Below are 17,812 nucleotides of genomic sequence, written 5' to 3' on the forward strand. Positions count from 1 at the left end.
GTGCTGACTTAGAGATTAAAGCATGTCACTGCCCAGTTAAGCTCTGCTATTCATAATGCATAAGGAAAAGAGGAGGATCTGAGTTTATCATTAGCATTACACTCTCTGGTTTATATTTCTAGTCTGACAAATAGAGGACATATACAGCTCTTCTCAATACAGCAAAACCAGTAGCAAATGAGCTGTTGTCTTATCTGTCTTTCAGATTTCAGCTTACATATCTGTCAATTTTAGACAAAACAAAATCCTGCACAAATCCAGCTGCCACTTACCTACTGATAACATTAACCCATCTGTCTGTAAAATATTACATCTATTTGGCTTTATGCTTTTGAATGAGAATTAATCTGCTAAATATCAGCAGTGATATTTTACATTTAATTGCTACAGTCCCAGCATTACATTACACACTGCACAGAATTTCTAAAACACAGAGACAGCAATTTTCTTTTTCTTGTGGGTAGTGGACCAATCTTACACTCTTTGTCTTGACTATGGAGTTAACTTACAATTTCTTTGTGTGTTTTAGCTTGAATCTTCTACACCCACAAATCCTTAACTGTAGTACTGTAGTACTTTAAACATTTCAGGGAATAACCAGTGCGGTGTCAGCTGGTGCAGTGAGAAGCATAGGTAATGTTCTGCAGTGAGACTGATCTCAATGGTGCTTGGCTGACTAAAGTGATGGCTGTCATTTCTGTTCCCAGCAGCAACATAGGCATATTCTATACTGTGAGTGCTTAGACTGTGTAATTACTTTTTGGAAATGTTCTTTTTTTTCCATGCACACCAGAACTCTGCAGTATGCAATCTGCCATTGTCTGGGGTTTTTGAATGTATTTAATAGTCCTGTGTCAGGATTCCTGATGTTTAGAAATTCAGACACTTAGATACAGAATCTGGGGAGATGGACAAATTAATAGACATATATGTATATAGATGTGTGTGTGTGTGTGTGTGTGTGTGTGTGTGTGTGTGTGTGTGTGTGTGTGTGTGTGTGTGTATGCACCCTCAGGAAAAATTCCAGGTGTCAAAAAAAAGGTTTTATGGGAAAATCAAGACATATGGTAGCTTCAAATCAGGGTTACTTTACAGTGGAGTCATTGCCTAAGGCATAATAATGCCTGCAGGAACAATGCCTCCACTTAGGCAAGCTATGGGCAGGGAGTCCTGTGGAAAAGCAAGGAAGTATCACAAGCTGAGGAGAGCTCTCTAGTACCATGTATCATAGTGTTTAAATGTGAAATCAATACACTTCATATTCCATGCAATTTAAATTATTTATTTATGCTTAAGCGCTGCTAACCAAAACATGAGTTAAAAAGGAATTTTGGTTTCTGAACAGTTCATATTTTCAACCTTTTCTTTGCAACCTTGCAGGCCAGAAAGTTCCTGTATTTTGCTCTTTCCTTGTCGACTTTGTTTTTTAACTTAAGCTCAAATAACCCTGTGATCTCTTTACTCCAGAGTATGGAGCTTTATTTAAAAAAAAACTAAAGAAGAGATTGGAAAATGCTGGCAGCTGGTAAAACTGAATTTGTTTTCTAGAGCATGCCATATTTGAAAATAATTAGACAAGCAGAAAATGAGAAAGAATCATCTTCCAAGCAGATAGGCCCTGTTTATCTAAAGTGGGACAGGGAAAACTTTTATCCCACATAACTTTTACTTTTGGTTGGCATTTGAATTGGCCTTGAGTGTTTGGCAGATGATCTGTTGAGCCATCTGTTTCAGATTATGCATGCTCGGAGGGCACATTGCACCCAGGCTTATGGTTCCCCTGAACACAAGAAATTTGAATTGGCTTTGCAGTTTAGTATCAGTGAGCATGGATGTGCATGTACATGTGCATGACATATCTAAATAAATTCTGTTTATTTGGGACAAACTGAAGCATTTGCACAGCTGGAGAAACCTGAGGGGGCTTAGAAGGGGGAAGCCTTAGGCCTTGCTCATTGTCCTGGGCCCCCTGGACAGTGAGAAAAGCAAGCACCCAAGGTCCAGGAAATTTCTCTTCTGGACTGAGAAGTTCTGAATGAACTAAGAGCTAATATATTAGCCAGTTTTACAGCCCCTTTAAACAGTGGCTTAAAGGGATTGTAGGGTAGAGAAAATGCAATTTGGCTCCCTCTGTTAATGAATCATCTCCAGTCCCATCTCAGTGTCTCAGTGCCAGAGACAAACTGGGCTGGGTAGTGAATCAGAAAGCTGTAACCAACTCTGAGAGTCTTTGTAATGCCTAAGTACATCATGGCCAGGAAAGAGGATTTGATCCATAAACTTTAATGGTGCATTATCTGAGTCTTATATTATTTATGGCATGCTAGTAGCACTTATCTTTTTCATGGTATCTGCTTTGAACATACTTTTTTTTTTTTTTTTTGAGAATATACTGCTTGTTCCACTCCTCCCTTTTCCTTCCTTTCCCCTGAATGCTGACTCAATTCCTTTTACTCTTTCAGTCAACTTGCAATTTTAGGCATTTCCTTGTCTAGTTTTCAGGGGAATGCTTTACTTCCCTCTCATGAGCACTGTGCAGAACTTCTCTGGCTGTTGAATGTCATGCTGGCTGGAGATGGAGAAGATTTCTTTGCAAGTGGTAGAGACTGAGATAAGACCATCTGCTCTTCATGAAGTTCTCTGAACCCATGGACTTGGATAGCAATTGTGCAGTTGTGTATGAGAAGAAAATTTGGCTCACATAGTGCAGTGATGGAAGGAATGGTAAATCTAGAATTAACCAGGGGATTTGATGGATAAATGCAGTTTTATCACAGGTTCTCTTTCTGGAAAATTATATTTATTTTTTACAGGTTTTCACATTAAGCAAACTCCCACATTGCATTATTAGCAAACTTTGAGTCTGCTGGTAATGAGGATCAGACTTTAGTATAGTTTATAATAAATTGTGAAAAGAATATTGACCAAATGTAGATATATTGTATTGTTTGGGCAGATCTTATTCAATGTACATGAAGAGTCTCAATTATGAGGTTAGATTGAGCTCGGAAATATTTCTTCTTTGTTCAAGCAGCTCACATAGTTCATTTAATCAAATAACTACATATGTGCAATTAAATGTACAACATCTAAAATCGGAGGCATTTTACTTTTTTGTGATATATTTAATCTGCTCATCTGCTAAAAAATAGATCTTCATATTACATTGCTTATTCAAGTATTAAATTCTATTACTGTTTAAATTAGTAATTCCCAAAGAGCTACAAGAATAGATGAATGTTATTCCATCACTGTTAAAAAATTGAGTTACCTGAAAGGAAAAGAGGTCTAATTAAAAATTTTTCCTTGTTGAGTCCTGTTAAGTGCTTTCCTCATATGAGAAATTTGTGAAGTTATTGCAAAGTTGTAAAGGCAGGGATCAGAACTGCAGATATATATAAAAATCAACAGTGTGATAATGGTAAAGGGAGACAGAGACAGATTCTATGCTGGTTTTAGAATCTTTCAAGAACGTGGGTGCTATATATTGGGCAAGAGAAGTCTTTTAGCCTAATGCCATCTGGCTGGCTTTCATCTGTGCCAGTTGTTCCACAGGGATTTAGAAACCCAAGGAAACAATCCAAGCTTCTGTACTTCTGTCAGAGACTTTGATCAGAAGTTTCTTCTTCCATGTCCTAAAGCAATCTTTGGATACTTTTCCCCTTTCAAGCCTCACTGGCAGCAAAAGTCCTGGCTGTAGGATCTGCTTCAATTTATTGTCCAGTGAACATGATAAATACAGCTAAAACACACATAAAACCTCCACACACTCCCACCTGTTTCATTGTTTTAATTAGTAACTATATACCTGTATTTATAAATACAGCAATACAGGTTTTCCTCACCTTGATCTCTACAAGGTACCTGCATGATTTGTATTTTTAGTCTGGCAGTTGTGCCATCTAGCACAACATGGATCTGTTCTGCAGTCCCCTGTAAGAGGCCCACAGCTAATTTTTAGCCTGGGATTTATTCCCTACTTAGAAGAATTGGAGTTGAGCTAAATTAAGCAACTCATCTATATATTTATTTTACAGTTAACTAAATAGCTCTACTGATGATTTTGGAGTGTTTTTTTCTCATTCTCATCTGTATATATGTAATTTACCATAATTAATGTTATCACAAGGAAAGGAGAGAGAAATTCCTTAAATCATTTTCTACAGATATTTCTGTAAGGAAAAACATTAGAGTAAACTTGATTTCAACAGGAAAAAATTCTTCACTAAACATAAAGAGACTGTCTCAGTTTTGGATGTAATTTGAATGTCTTTTGAATCATGGAGATTTTTTTCAAGAAGAATACATATTCTGTTTCTGCAAAACTCATCCAGCTATCTGACCTTACCTGCCTTATATGGATTCTGCCCCTGTTTTATACCTAAAACCTTGATAATTTTCTCCTTTGGACCTCAGTGTTCTTTGTGTCACTTTTATACCTGATATATATTTGTCTTGTGAGCAGCTGGGGGGCCGTGGGGGAATGGCAGGTTGTCCTTCTAGAGAAGGTCAAATTTGTTTGTCATTGAACTGATTCAACAAATTAAATTGATATAGGGATCTGAAAAATCTTGGTGGTTTGATGCTTGTGTATCATCATCTATAATTTTGGTAATCTGATGTAGGTATTTATAAATAAGTTTCTGCAATTTCTTCTCATATTTTGTGAATCCAATTTAAATTAGTATTACCAAAAACAATGGGAATTGAAAGAGTCTTTCAGATTCTGCAGTGCATTTTTAAAACCAGAATATATTTAAATGGAATTATATTTGTAAAGAGAGGAAGCTTGATTGAAAAACTGTTGTGAAGCTACTGAATCCATTATGTATTTTTCAAAGTCACAGTGATGATTACACTGGAATTATTTACCACAACTGCTTTAAATGCTACTAAAAGTAATTTAAAGAAACATTTTTTTTAGGAATGGTCACCAGACTTTCACTTTGTACTTGTTGCATAGCTATATCTGTTTATAGCTGTATTAGTTTCACCTGTTCGACAGGTGAGATACCTTTTATTACAGGTAACAGGACAGGAACATAAAGTGGCACAGAGGAAAGCAAATCCTTGTCAGCTGATGGAGTTCAAAGTCCATTAATGCCCTTTTGCATCTAATCAGTCACATACACACCTTAACAATTCCATTGAGGCTGAATCACTGCTGCATTACTTCTGCAACTTAATCTTAATAAAAAACCCAAACAAAGTCAACCAACCAACCAAACTAGTAAACAAATCAGTCATTAAGCAGATAACTTGGTCGTATTTAAGGATATTTCGTATTTTAATTGCATTGTGTGTGCAATCAAATGAGAACATATTTTGAATTGTGAACTATTTACTGTTCTTGTACTTTACAGCAATAAGAAAATATTCAGTCTTTAATACTTAGCAATTATATTTATTATGTGTTTAAAACATTTTTCAGAAAGGCAAATATTTTTGGTACTATCTCATGAGTCAAGTTATACTATATTATTGATAGTACCAACATGATGTAGAAGAATGAGAAAATATAATTACGTGTCAATTATTCAGGAGTCCAAAATACAAAGAGAAGTTCCTTAGTCTTGTGTGTTGACACCAGTGGGATTATCTGTGTTGCACTCAAAGGAACATTTTGCCTGCTGATGTTGTGCAATAGTTGGCCAAGTAACAGAACAGATTCCACTCTCTGCTACAGGGCTGTAAATAAAAAAACTCACATGGTGGTTTCTCTTTTATGGACAAACAGCAGGATTGTGCTTTTGAGAAGGGGAAGTGCAGCTGAAAGAGCATCTGTGGAAATTCCTTTTGAGTGCAGAAAGAGCACTGCAATTTGGTGTTTGATAACTTTCACAGAGTGCAACCTGCAGGCTCCTTTACAACTCTCAGCACTGGTGCAGACATAGGAAAGTAATGCTTTGCTCTTGCTTCTCACTGTATTTGTCAATAATTTGTGATCTTTTCCATAGCAGCAAAACCACCATGTTTAAAATGTCACTTGATCAAAGTTAACTAAAAGGGTTGAATCATCTCTGTCCTTGTCTACTCGGAGGGCTAAATCATCAACACCTTTTCAAATATGATTGATTTTCCACTATTGTTGAGACTTTTGATTCATCTCACTGAACCTTTGGAACTCACTACCTTAACCCAGCTGAGATCTCTGTTCTGTCACTACAGTTTCCATACATGAGAGACTTCATTGCTGAAAGCAAGTGGAACATGATTTACATTTAGAAGAAGTTTTAACAACTAATGTAAAATTAATTATGAATGTTGTGTTGTCCTGAATAAGGGTGAATTTAAAAATATTATTTAAATGTTGGTACCTGAAATTCTCAGCTTGAAGACTGGATTGCTGTAGTAGGTTACTGTGATGTGTGAAAGTTATTTTTTGTCTTATGACCAATGTTTATTGCATTGATGTTATTTTGTTTAATACTTTCTGAAACATTTTGACATTGTTATGGTTGTAATTAAGACCAGATGAAAGTGAAGGAAAGTGGAGAATGTAAGAATAGATAAGAAGATGAAAATAATTGGGAAGACAAGTAAGGAAATCTCAAGAAGAAAAGCTTGCTAGTATCAAGATTTACAGTAATTCCATAAAAATGGTCTTTTACCATTAACAGTCATGTGTTTGTCTTAAAGACAAACCATTTCATAAGAAGAAAAATACCAAGTGCTCTTTTATCTAATTAATTCATGTATCTTATAATTCTGAAATTAATTAATCATATTTGTGAAGGGCAGAGTAAACTAATTCTAGGTTAGGGGAAGGTTGGGAATTCAGTGTGTAGATTATATTTTTTATATTTTCTGTTTTCTTATAACATAATAATCTTTTAAGTGTTTCAGAAAGGTGAGCAGTGTGTTCCCTGGATTTATAGTATAGACAACATGCCTAAGGAATCAGGGAACAGAAGAAACTGTTGGTAAAAGCTTTTCTGCCTGCTACTTTGTAAATATATTAGTTTTCAATCCTCATTTTGGTTTAATATACACTACACACTACGATATTGACATGTTTAATTTATAATGAAGACTGATGCTGTTTCAGCAGTGCTATTGCTTGTTCTATTTCAGAACATGTATTAAGCTGTTCAAGGAACAGTGAAATCTCCAACTGCTACATTAGCTGGACATGTCAGATTAATGCCTATTGAAGATTTTTCTGGGTTTCAAATATGGTCTTGAATGAAAAATGTCATTGTGCTGTCAGTCATTCAGCTAATTATCTAGAATTCAAGCTGACCTCTTGTATATATTTACGTTTTCTCTTATTATTTTACAACATGAAGTGTAGCCCCATGAAACTGGCTAATATAAATTAGTTTGAGAAAAGATGCTTACAGTCTTAATGAAAAGATAAATGGTATATGTTTTAAAATAGCAGATCTGTACTGCTACATTTCAGATTTGCCAGCTCTTCCATCAGATATGATTAAAGAGATTCACTCAAACCCTATTCAGGTTATTTTCAATTTTACCATTCTCTTAATAAAAATTCAATATTATTCTTTCTAATTACTACGGTTCAAAGATAATTTTAGCCTTTGTTTTTCTGAATACTGGCAATATAGATTACATCATTTTGCAAAACAAAGAGGTACAATAATTCCATACTTTGTTTCTGCCAGATGAAGGAGTTAAATTCAGATATATTCAAATACTTCTGAACAACTGAACAGAAAACACTTTAGAGATGAACAAATATGCAGTTATCTTAATATCCTAGTTTGTGTTTATTTAATACTGCTACAGTTTTGTATAAATTTGATCATCTCTCAACCCACTTTGAAGTATTTTCAAAGCTGCTATAACTTTGAAAGTGTGCAAACCACATTAAGAAGCCAAGAGCACAGCACAAGATGAATTAGCAGGTGATTCCTATGCAGTTTTCATAACGATCAATGTACATACTCCAGAAAATAGACATCCTCCTAGAGGATACACTATAGGACTCACAGATTACGTGTTTTATGTAGAAGAAACACAGAAATTAACAGGTCTCTACAGAAGGTCAGTTGGAGTCTGGCTAGATGATTGTAGTGTTCTCTTGTGGCCTTAAAACATAGCAGCCTATCTGTAACCCTTTGTCTAGAAAACTTGCAGCTGCATAAAATGTAAAGAGCACACAAAGCATATCCTGGGGTGGATTTCTAGATAAAGGCATGCCTGCAGTCGTGACTTCCTAAACCAGCTTGTGTCACTAGTCCTGGAAAGTACCCTGAGATTTCTGATAAAAGGTCTCCTCAGTCCAAAGGTTGTCAAAGTCTGCGTGATGATCTTCCTCCTTTCTCAGGAGGGATCTTTCAGTAGCCTAAGTGTGGGAAGTGCTGTTCTGTACCAGGACTATGGCTGTTGCTTGGCTCTCTGAAACCTGTGCAATGTCTGTTTGCCTGTGGGCAGATTCCCTTGCATTACAGTCTTTGATCATAGAACAGTGATTCCTTTTTCTGGCCAGGATTTTGTGTGTTGATGCATATGTTTCCTTTTGCTCTGTAAAACTCAAAGTGGCTTAATCCTTCTTACTTTTAAATCCTTGGTTCTGTATACGCAATGCTGCAGCTACTGCTCTGCTTTGCACTGGAATTCCAGAGAGCTGGGTACCTCATTTTGTGCTCAGGAATGCAGGAGGCAGGACTGAGTCATTCCTCTCTCAGCCTCCGGAGTGCTCATGGGCTGTAGTAACACCTTTCCTAGAGCGAGCAGAACAAGTCACACTAAATGCCTGCGTGCTGTTTTGCGCTTCCCGTGTGCTGATCCATAGGGTAAACAAAGCTCTAGGAAAGGAAGAGATGGACACTTAAGATGTTATTTCTGGGGGGACCAGTAGATGATTAAAATGTTACAAGCTTTACTAACAATCATATTTAGACATCTATAGAACAGTGGTCGTTAGTGTTTGCCTGTGGTGGAGAGCCTTTCTGTGCTACCTTGCACATTTTCAAATTCAGCTGTATCAGAGCAAGTCATTTGTACAGTGTTCCACAGTGGGGATTTGCACCAAAATGGTTGTGCTGCTGCTGTGCTCACTGCACTGCTGCAAGTCCCAGTCTTCACCAGCCATTTGGCTAGTTTTGATTTGTTAGCAGTCCCTTGTTTGTCCAGTGTAGACATAACTTTGTGCATTGTACTTTCAAAGAAACAATAAAGAACACTAAGATCTGGTACCTATTTGTCAAAATGCCAGTATTTAGAATTGTAGAAAATCCTATTACACTTACAAATAAAAGCATGCTAATACTATTTTCCATGTCCTTTGGGCATAAAGTGCACTGTAGTAGAGGATCTTGCAACAAAACATCATATAGCAGTTCTTACAGAGCAGATTACAGATAAATATTTCCTGCAGGAGAATTCATGTTAAATGCAAAAAAGATACAAAATGAAACTGTTAAAGTTCTTGCAGTTCATTGATCTTTTGTCTTTCTTATGTTCTTAACAAGCAAGCTTTCCTGAAAACCCAGCACAGAATCCCACCACTCCTTACAAAATTCACAGAAGATATTTCAAAAGGTCAAGATTCATGGGGTCAGCAAAGGAAGAGATAGAAGAATGGGGTTTCCACTGAGGAGGAAATAAGAGGAGAAGTACATTTAGAAAATCCCTCCATTCCAGATTTCAGGAGCTCTTCCACACTAGCCAAGCCCTGGTGAGCTGCTCATGGCTAAGCCAAGAAGGTCATTGGAGGGCATTGTTTTGCAAACCTGCCAACAGCTTTGAGTAAATTTTAGTAGCTGTGACTTTTCTCTTGGCTGCAAGTAAGTATGAAGTCCAGTTTTGTGATCTAATATCAGGTGATGACATCTCAATTCCAGCTGAGAAGCAGAGAGTTGTTTTTCTTCTGGGAGCTGTCATTCTAGATTTGTGAAAATCTGCAATACAATCATTCACCATCAGCAGGCTGACAAGTGCTGTTGTGATTGTTATAGAGATGTCTGAGGTTCTGAACTGGTTGTTTTAACTCAGGTGGTTGGAGGCATCCAGGACAATTTGTCTGTGAGCTGCACAGAATGATCAACAACAGCACAAATCTACATGACCACACTAATTCAGTGTTGACTATATGAAACTCATTATTGTTTTAATTTGTAGAGGCCACAGTGGTTACCTTGAGGGATTCTTGCCCTCTGACTGTGGACACAGTGGTCATGCCTGATGACTGTGAGCGTGCAGAGCCAGGGTGAAGGTACATAACCACATACCTGGCAGTGCTTGCTTGTTCCTGAGCTGCAGGTGCAACTTGGAGTCTGCCGCAGCAGCTCTGGAGAACACTATGGAAAGGTGCTCTGGATGTGGACTGCTGTGCCCTTCACAGTTTGAGGAAGTAAAATGGGGGGTTATTTTCCAACACAAAGTTCAGGGAGATCAGGCCTTCAGGAGTGGTCTTGGCTGGAGCAGACCTCCCTACTGAACAAGTGTTCTGCTCTGAGGGGACCTGGGGCTTTTCATTGTGCTCTGGGGTGACACAGCTCTGCTGGCTGACTGGCACAAGTCCCTTGACTCAGCACCTGTATTCTAGAGCCTTGCTGCAGCTCTGGGTCCCTTCCTGCACCTGGTAGGAAATACTTGATGCAACACCCAGGAGAGAAAGAGAACAGCAGCAAGAACACTACTGAGCCAGATAGCCTGCCCACAAAATCCTGCTCACAGCAGCTCTCTGCATCAAGCCTCCAACTCCAGAGCCAGATCCCAGGTCCCTGTTTTGCATTTTCCTTCTCTTTGCAGAACACATCAGCCTGGGTGTAACCTCTCTCCTGAGAGGCCACCCGTCCCTGCCAAGCTGCAAGGCTCCAAGATGAAGGAAACAACTGACAGAGCAAAGGGCACCCAAATGAGCTCATGGCTGCTCAGAAATTCAGGCTCTCCAAATGCCCACTAAGGGGCCCCCTCCCAAAAATCCTGCTCTCTCCAGGAGACACAGCTGCAGCTTTACAATCTTCTGGTTTCATTTCCAGGTATTAATTATTCTGGGATAGAATTCGAATTTTAATCAAAGAAGAAAAAAATCTAGAAACATAAAGATAAATCTAGAAATATAAAGATAAATCTAGATATAGAAAAAACCTAGAAATATAAAGTCTGTGCTGTTTTCTAGGGATTTTGCTTATGAGAGAAGTGTGAGGTGGAGTAGAGAAGTGACAAGTGAGTATGTGAATGGTGTGAATATTTTTATATTTATTCTGTTTGCTGTTTATATTCTTCCCCTCCATATTTTCTTTTTCTTGCTGAAAAAATGGCTGAGAAACAGGTTGATAAGGCAGAGCTTCTATAAAACCTTTATAAAGGAATAGGTGGGAAGGAGGGATCCCACATTTCATGACAGATGATGAGCACTAGCAGCTCAGGATGACTGCCAGCTGAGGAATGACAGGATGCAGAGGTGGGGCATGAGCACACGACTGAGCTGAGGAGGACAAAAACAATGCAGAGGGGTATAGAATTATGAACAGATAAAGAAAACAAAGCATGTAGGGAAAGCTTTCCAATAATCAAGTATGACTTCAGCTAATTTTTTCTTACTAGTCCAAATGCATATTTCAAGATTAAATGTGTGCCTAAACCACCTTGGGGTAAAGCATAAAAATAGAAACATTTTCTCTTGGTCCTCAGTGACTTATGTATGCTGAGGTAGTGCAGAGCTCAGAGTAGGAGTGGAAATAAGCCAGTGGGAGGAGGTGAGCAGGTACAGGAGCAGGAGAATGAGCGGTGACATAAGTATTGTTTTCAGCCTGTCTGTACACAATTGTTTCCCATGGGTTTGGAGAATGTGGTGCAGTTTACTCCCCACTCCAGCCTGCTCCTTTGTGTCTTGTTGCAATGTCTCATAGTTTCTCCTGCCATAAGGGTTGCTCATCCCTTTCTTCTGGTTACCCGCCCCAGAAGAGCCACTGTTGCCCTGAGTACAAGCAGGGAGACAGAAGGATGCGTACAACCATGAGTTGCCTGGACAGGCATCTGATTTCCTGTGAGTGGAGGGAAGCAGGAGGCCGAGCCCAGGGCTGCTCCTCACCGCTGTGAGGATGCGTCGGGTCAGGACATCCTGCTGGGCTCACGCGCTGCTTCCTCCTGGGCCTTGTGCCCAATTCTGTTGCAACTGAGACCAGACCTGCTTCACCTCCTGTTTTGGGACTTCCCCACCTGTGGCATGACTGGACTGGAGAACTGCAACCATTCACCATGCTGGAAGCATCTCCAGCAGAAGCAGGGCAAATAGGGAAGGTGAGGGAGAGGCCGGGAGCTGGCAGTGGGGGATGTTGGTCTCCGTGTCAGGCCCATGATTCCGGCTCCGGGTTTTCGCTGCAGCTGCCTCGAGCGGGCTCCGGCTCCGGTAATCCGCGCCCGGTTTTGCGCGCGGCTGCGCTGCCGTGTGGCGGCGGGGGAGGCTCCGGCTCCGTCCGGCGGGCGGGCGCGGATCCGGTGCCGGGATTTGCCCGGGGCCGGCTGGGGAAGTTGCCGAAGTTGTGCGGCGAGTGGCGGGGCCCGGCGCGTCCTTCCTGCGGCCGGGCCGGGGGCATGGAACAGCATGGCCGCGCGCCTCTCCCTGGCACAGGTGAGGGGCTGCGCGCCCGGCCCGGCCGTGCCGCCGCCGCCCGCTCCCGCCCAGGCACGGCCGCGCCGCGGGGCTGCCCGGGGCCCGCGCTTTGTGCGGACGCCGCCGCCCCGCAGCGCTGCCCCGCCGCTGTCAGGTGGCGGCGGGGCGGGGGTGTGTCCGTGTGTGCGGGAGGGAGGGAGAACGGCAGCGAGGGGAGGCGGGTGGGCAGCCCGGCGCCGCGACCCGGGGGTGCCGCGGCCGAGGAACGGGTCCCGCCCGGCCGCAGGTGCCTCTGCCCGGGGCAGGAGACCCGGCCGGGAGCGGCCCCGGGCGGGCGGGGCTGCGCCGGCGGCGGCCGCCGTCCGTCTTTTGTCTCTGTAGGACTCGGGGCTCCGGGCTGGAGCCCAGCGAGCCCCGTCCCGGGAACGGAGGGCGGGCGGAGCCGGGGAGTGTTGGCGGAGGGGCTGAAAGGCGATAGCGCCGGGTTAAGGTGTCCGTGCCCGGTGCCAGCCCCGCGGGCACACCCGGCATCGTGGGGTGCTCCGGGGCAGCGAGACCATGGGCAGGTGGCCCTGGGAGGGATAGACGGATTCCTTGTTTTAGCAGAAACCTGGCTCCGCAAATGCTGCTTGCGGGATCGTTTTACCTTGGTTTAGGTGGGCCCCGTGGTTTTGGGACATTTTTGTCACATAGTGCCCATACAGGTGCCTCATAGTAAAGAGCTGTGGAGGTGGTGGCCCTAAAACTTGGAGACCGTGGCACTGTGTCATGCTCGTGTCATCTCACTTCACCTCAATCCTTCTTGCTCGCATTTTTTTCTGACAGTAGTGGAATCACTTCACACAGGGTATTCTACATCATTAGGATCATGTCTTACTCCCTAGAGCTGCAATAGCTAAGGAATGACATTTTTTGATACTTTCTAATTTCATTTAGCAGTGAGATGAGAAATTTACATTCCTACCTGACATAAGGCTGAAGTGGGCCTTTTGGTTCACTCTCCTGGCTTGGGATGCTTCAATCTGATAGCTAGTTGTGACATTTACAGAAAGCAAAGTGGGTAAATGAGCTTAATAAATTGCTTAAGCACATGGAAGTAAACTTAAAAAGCTGGCAGTGAGGCTGCACAAGTTTACAGTTACTTACCTAGTTTGCTTTTGAGAAGAATATCAACCATTTCAAGGAAAGAAGTAGTTCAGTGAAAAGGTGAGTAAATATATGGAGAAAACAAATATATCTTTAAGAGTCTAAAGGTATAGTTATGAAGTATAGTACTGTCTGTGAAAGCTTGCTTTATATTAAAATGGCTAAGTTAGTATTGTCTGAGTCTCTTAATAGTCTTCAAATAAATGTAAAAGCTTTAAACATCTTACTGAAGGGAAAGAAGTTTTTTTGCAGAGCTTCTCTGTCTCTTGATTTGGGGAGAGGAGTGAGGTGTCAGCTCTGATGTGTTCTACAGCAAGACATTATTGCTTACAGGCTGTGTAATCCTTTCATTGTAGAATTTCTTTACTTTTTTGGTCACATGGATGGGGGACTAAATACAAATGTGATAATGTTGACAGAAGCAGAAAAATTGCCAGTATCCTTAAAACCATTGTGGCTGCAGCTTACAACAGTGGTTAAACTGAGGGAGATATTTCTGTGTGTTGACCATTTGTGCGGGGATTTCTTTTTTTGGCTTGTTTGTTTTTTCTTCTTGTGTTGCATAAGAATCATCTTAGGAAGTCAAGCAAGCCCAAAGATAATTCTTTCAACATAGGTTCTAACATGGAATTTTTGGGTTATAAAAAGTTCTCACAAGTGTTGAAGTGTTCAGAACCTATTGAAGAGCATGAGGAAGTGAAAATGAGGGTGTGAGGGTGGGGAGTGCAATGGTGGCTGCACCGAGATCAGTTACTGATAGCAGCAGTAAAGTTGTGTGGAGCACTAAGATCTGCTCTAGGTCACATGCAGAGAGCAGGAGGCACCTGAACCTGCACTCAAAACTCACTCTTGGGTCTGATTTTCTGTTCCCCTTCCTGTGTTTGGCATGACACTACTTTAGCATGGCTGGGACGTTGGGTATTTCCAGCTGACTAGAGGGTATTTTCAGATGACTTTGCAGCTGCAATGTCTGAGAGGGCTGCACATCCTTTATTTGAATATCAGAGCTGTAATTTCAGTGATTTGAAACTTTTCTGTGCTAATTGTATTCTTTTCACTAATTCGTAAAAATACTTGAGGACCGTGTAGCTGTAGTGAAATTTATTACACAAGAATGCTTGAACAAGGGTTGCAAATTAAGGTGATTATCTCCACCTCCTCTCTCCATTTAATAGTAAGTATCTGAAGTATGTTTTATCTCCCTATTTTGAACCCATTCTGCAACATCTTGCTGCCACTTGCTTTTGCTCAGTGAGTGTTACGGTCTGAGCATGACTGTGAATTTAATGTGGCACTTCTGAGGGAACTTCTACCACGGGAGTGTTTTGTTGTGGTTGCCTTTAGTTTGCAAACAAGCGAAGAACAGCACTGAGAAGAAACTGACCGATCTCCCAGATTATTGTATGTTGTTGAAAAAGTCAAATTAAGCTATAATCAGTATAAGGGGTTGTAATTTTTGGCCTTCCAAGGATGGTTGCTTATCAGACCTATTTCATATGGGAAATTTAAGAGAGGAAGAACAGAGAACTGAAGATGTGGAAAATGGATGTTGAGAATAGGGCACAGATGTTTCTTGAAAGGTTAATATGAACATTCAGAACCTTCTAGTTGCTCTTGAAAATTGAACTTGTGGTTTATTCTGAAAAACTGGCTGTGACTGAAGGGGAAGCTCACAGCTCACGGAAGCACTGTAAAGTACTCAGGAGGAAAAGGAAGATAACTTTGTGTTTGTCTTCCTGATGAAATGCTTTTTTTTTGAGAAATGTGGTAATTGTCTTGAAGTAGTTACGAGCTGCTTTGGTAAATGAGACAAAATCAAGTAATATCAATTTGTATCCTAATTAGCTGCAAGTCTCATTTTAGACTTGAGTATTGTGTTGCAGAGTTGAGAATGCTGTGTTGTTGAAGGGAAACATGGAGTATTACACCAAGGCTGAGCTGGATGGATTCCTGTCTCGTGCACACATTGCCAGGATTAAGGTCTTGTTACTGGAATACACAGGATCCAAATACTTGCAGTATGAATGATACCCTCACAGTAATGCACATGTTATATATAATCTAAAGCCAGAGATCTTGAGGTCTCTGGTAAGCTTCTGGTGTTTGTTTTCATTTGTTTGTTTTTTTAAGAAATCAGCAAAATTGTTAAATAAAGATCAGAGTTTGTAATTGTTAGTGGAATAAGGAACCTGTTGTTCCTCTTTCTGTCGTGCAGATGAAGAAACCAGAGCATCCATGTGCATATTTTGCCCTGCACAAAATATGACTGACTGCTCCTAAAGCAGACAGAAGCTAGTTTTTTTAGTTGGTATTACATCCACCATGTTAGGGAGAAGCTGCCTCTAAAAAGGCAGTGCAGCTACTCTTTCATTTTACACAGGCTTTGTTCAGTACTGATTAGAAGATGGTGGAGATTTTCTGTAGCAATTTGAAAATTAAATGGAACCATTTCTAATTATGCAGTGACAGACATCTCTGCAGAGAGAAGACAGCAGTTCTTATGCCTCCTTCAGCTGTTCAAGGGGAAAGAAAGTGCTCAGTTTTTACATACTTGGTAATAATTATATAGAAATTTATAGTAAATATTTTCTTTGCATTTGTTATTGCTGTAGGAGATATTCCTTGTTATATAATTGAAAGTGGTAGAAAGCTTTCCCCTGAAACACTTCAGCTAAGACAATAAAGCAATAGAGGAAAAAGAGAGAAGTTGATTATTGTTTTGAAGTGGCATTGTAAGGAAACCAGCTTGCCTTGAGCTTACCTGCTTTTTGGCTGGCTAACAACAGTAAGAACATTTAAGGCCAGATTGTGTCTTTTGGAAACTCTTAAAATGAGTTATAGAGCTTTGTGTTGTGATAGAATATGGTATTTTGGATTTTACTTAGGATAGAATAGCTTGTTTCTCCCCTGATATCTCATTGGGGTTGGAAGGGAAAATTACTTTTGGTTTTCTCAATGGACAGCTTTTTTTTGTTTATTTTTAAATATTTTTAGAAGGAAAGTTTTGGCTGGATGTGGTGGTCAGACTGGTAATAGTATCTTATTACACCTAAATGCAAATGTGCCAGAGGCATGAAAACATGGGAATTGACTGACAACAGAAGATGAAAAAGACGGGCGTCCCTGAAGGTGTTTTTTATTTCCTAGGTTATCATTCTAAAGTTCATAGGTTTGTGTCAAAGGTTGTAATTACTGCAACACACATTACCCTTATGAAGAGATCAACTTTGAAATGGAGCCATAATAATGTCTATTTTTATACACTGTGGAATCTGACCTTTTCTTTCTCCCAATTTTGTATTTAAAACAAGCTGAATTTACTCTGCAAATGGTTGTTACAAATCCCATAAAAATAATTTTGCCAGGTAAATTCTAAGGCAGCACTTGGAAAGGTGTTGAGCTGTATTTTTTTTCTTATCCCAGAAGAATATCCTAGATTATCTTTGCATTTGTTGGCTTGTTGTGGGTAAACTTCGAAGGAAAAAACAAGTCTATTACTAGTAAAATAGTCTGGGAAACTTTTTTACTACTTAACCTATTCACAGGAAATTCCAGTTACTGCAGTCATACTGATGTTAAAATGAATATTGGAAGCACTAATGAAGTAAAGAGTTATTGGCTCATACTCTTAAGTACTGAATGAAAAGATTATTTGCACTTAGTGTTTCCATTGCAGGACTTCAATATGATGTTTCCTGTCCAGGAGTGACAGTGATCAGTTTGGCTGTAATAAGGAGACATTTGGCTGAACAAAGAGTGACATTGGGCAAGAGGGATGATGCAGAGGAATCGATGGTTCCAGCAGATGCACTGGCCAGCTCTGTTCTGCTTCTCTGCTCACTGCTTTAATTTTGTCCTGTGCCTAGACTTTTACATTCTCATGAAGTAACACCTAGTAAGTCAAATACTTGAGTATTTGGGAGAACTACCCCTGTAGGTTGCTGTGCAAAGTGTATCTGAGGGGGTAAATAAAGCATGTGAGGTTTAGATAACAAAATACTGTGTGCTGTGGAGTGCTAGAAAATGTTTGAGGGTTGTTTGTTGTATTGGTGTTGTGGCAGTCTGAGGGCTGCCAAAATTGAATATATTTTGTCAGGCTATTTTAAGGGATGTGTAACTCCATGCTTAGTTGATGGC

General features: G+C 40.5%; 1 protein-coding gene and 1 pseudogene across 6 annotated transcripts in view; one reads left to right on the forward strand and one right to left on the reverse strand.

The window, feature by feature from the left end:
- EPS15 (epidermal growth factor receptor pathway substrate 15) overlaps positions 1-17,812 on the forward strand; it is a 68,873-nt gene that overhangs the window by 8,656 nt on the left and 42,405 nt on the right. For 3 of the 6 annotated variants that reach the window (XM_021529290.3, XM_085586260.1, XM_085586262.1), the window contains exon 1: positions 12,373-12,547. The exons of 2 other annotated variants lie outside the window; for them this stretch is intronic. In XM_021529290.3, the coding sequence (XP_021384965.2) occupies positions 12,521-12,547 (27 nt within the window). In that variant the 5' untranslated portion in view covers positions 12,373-12,520. Of the gene's footprint in view, positions 1-10,850; positions 10,953-12,372; positions 12,548-17,812 lie in introns of those variants that run through there. One more of the 6 variants, XM_077785356.2, reaches the window with a different exon arrangement.
- LOC146766735 (uncharacterized) lies at positions 1,841-12,511 on the reverse strand (annotated as a pseudogene).

This window comes from Lonchura striata, chromosome 8, assembly GCF_050655825.1.
Source record: "Lonchura striata isolate lonStrDom1 chromosome 8, ASM5065582v1, whole genome shotgun sequence".
NCBI lineage: Eukaryota > Metazoa > Chordata > Aves > Passeriformes > Estrildidae > Lonchura > Lonchura striata.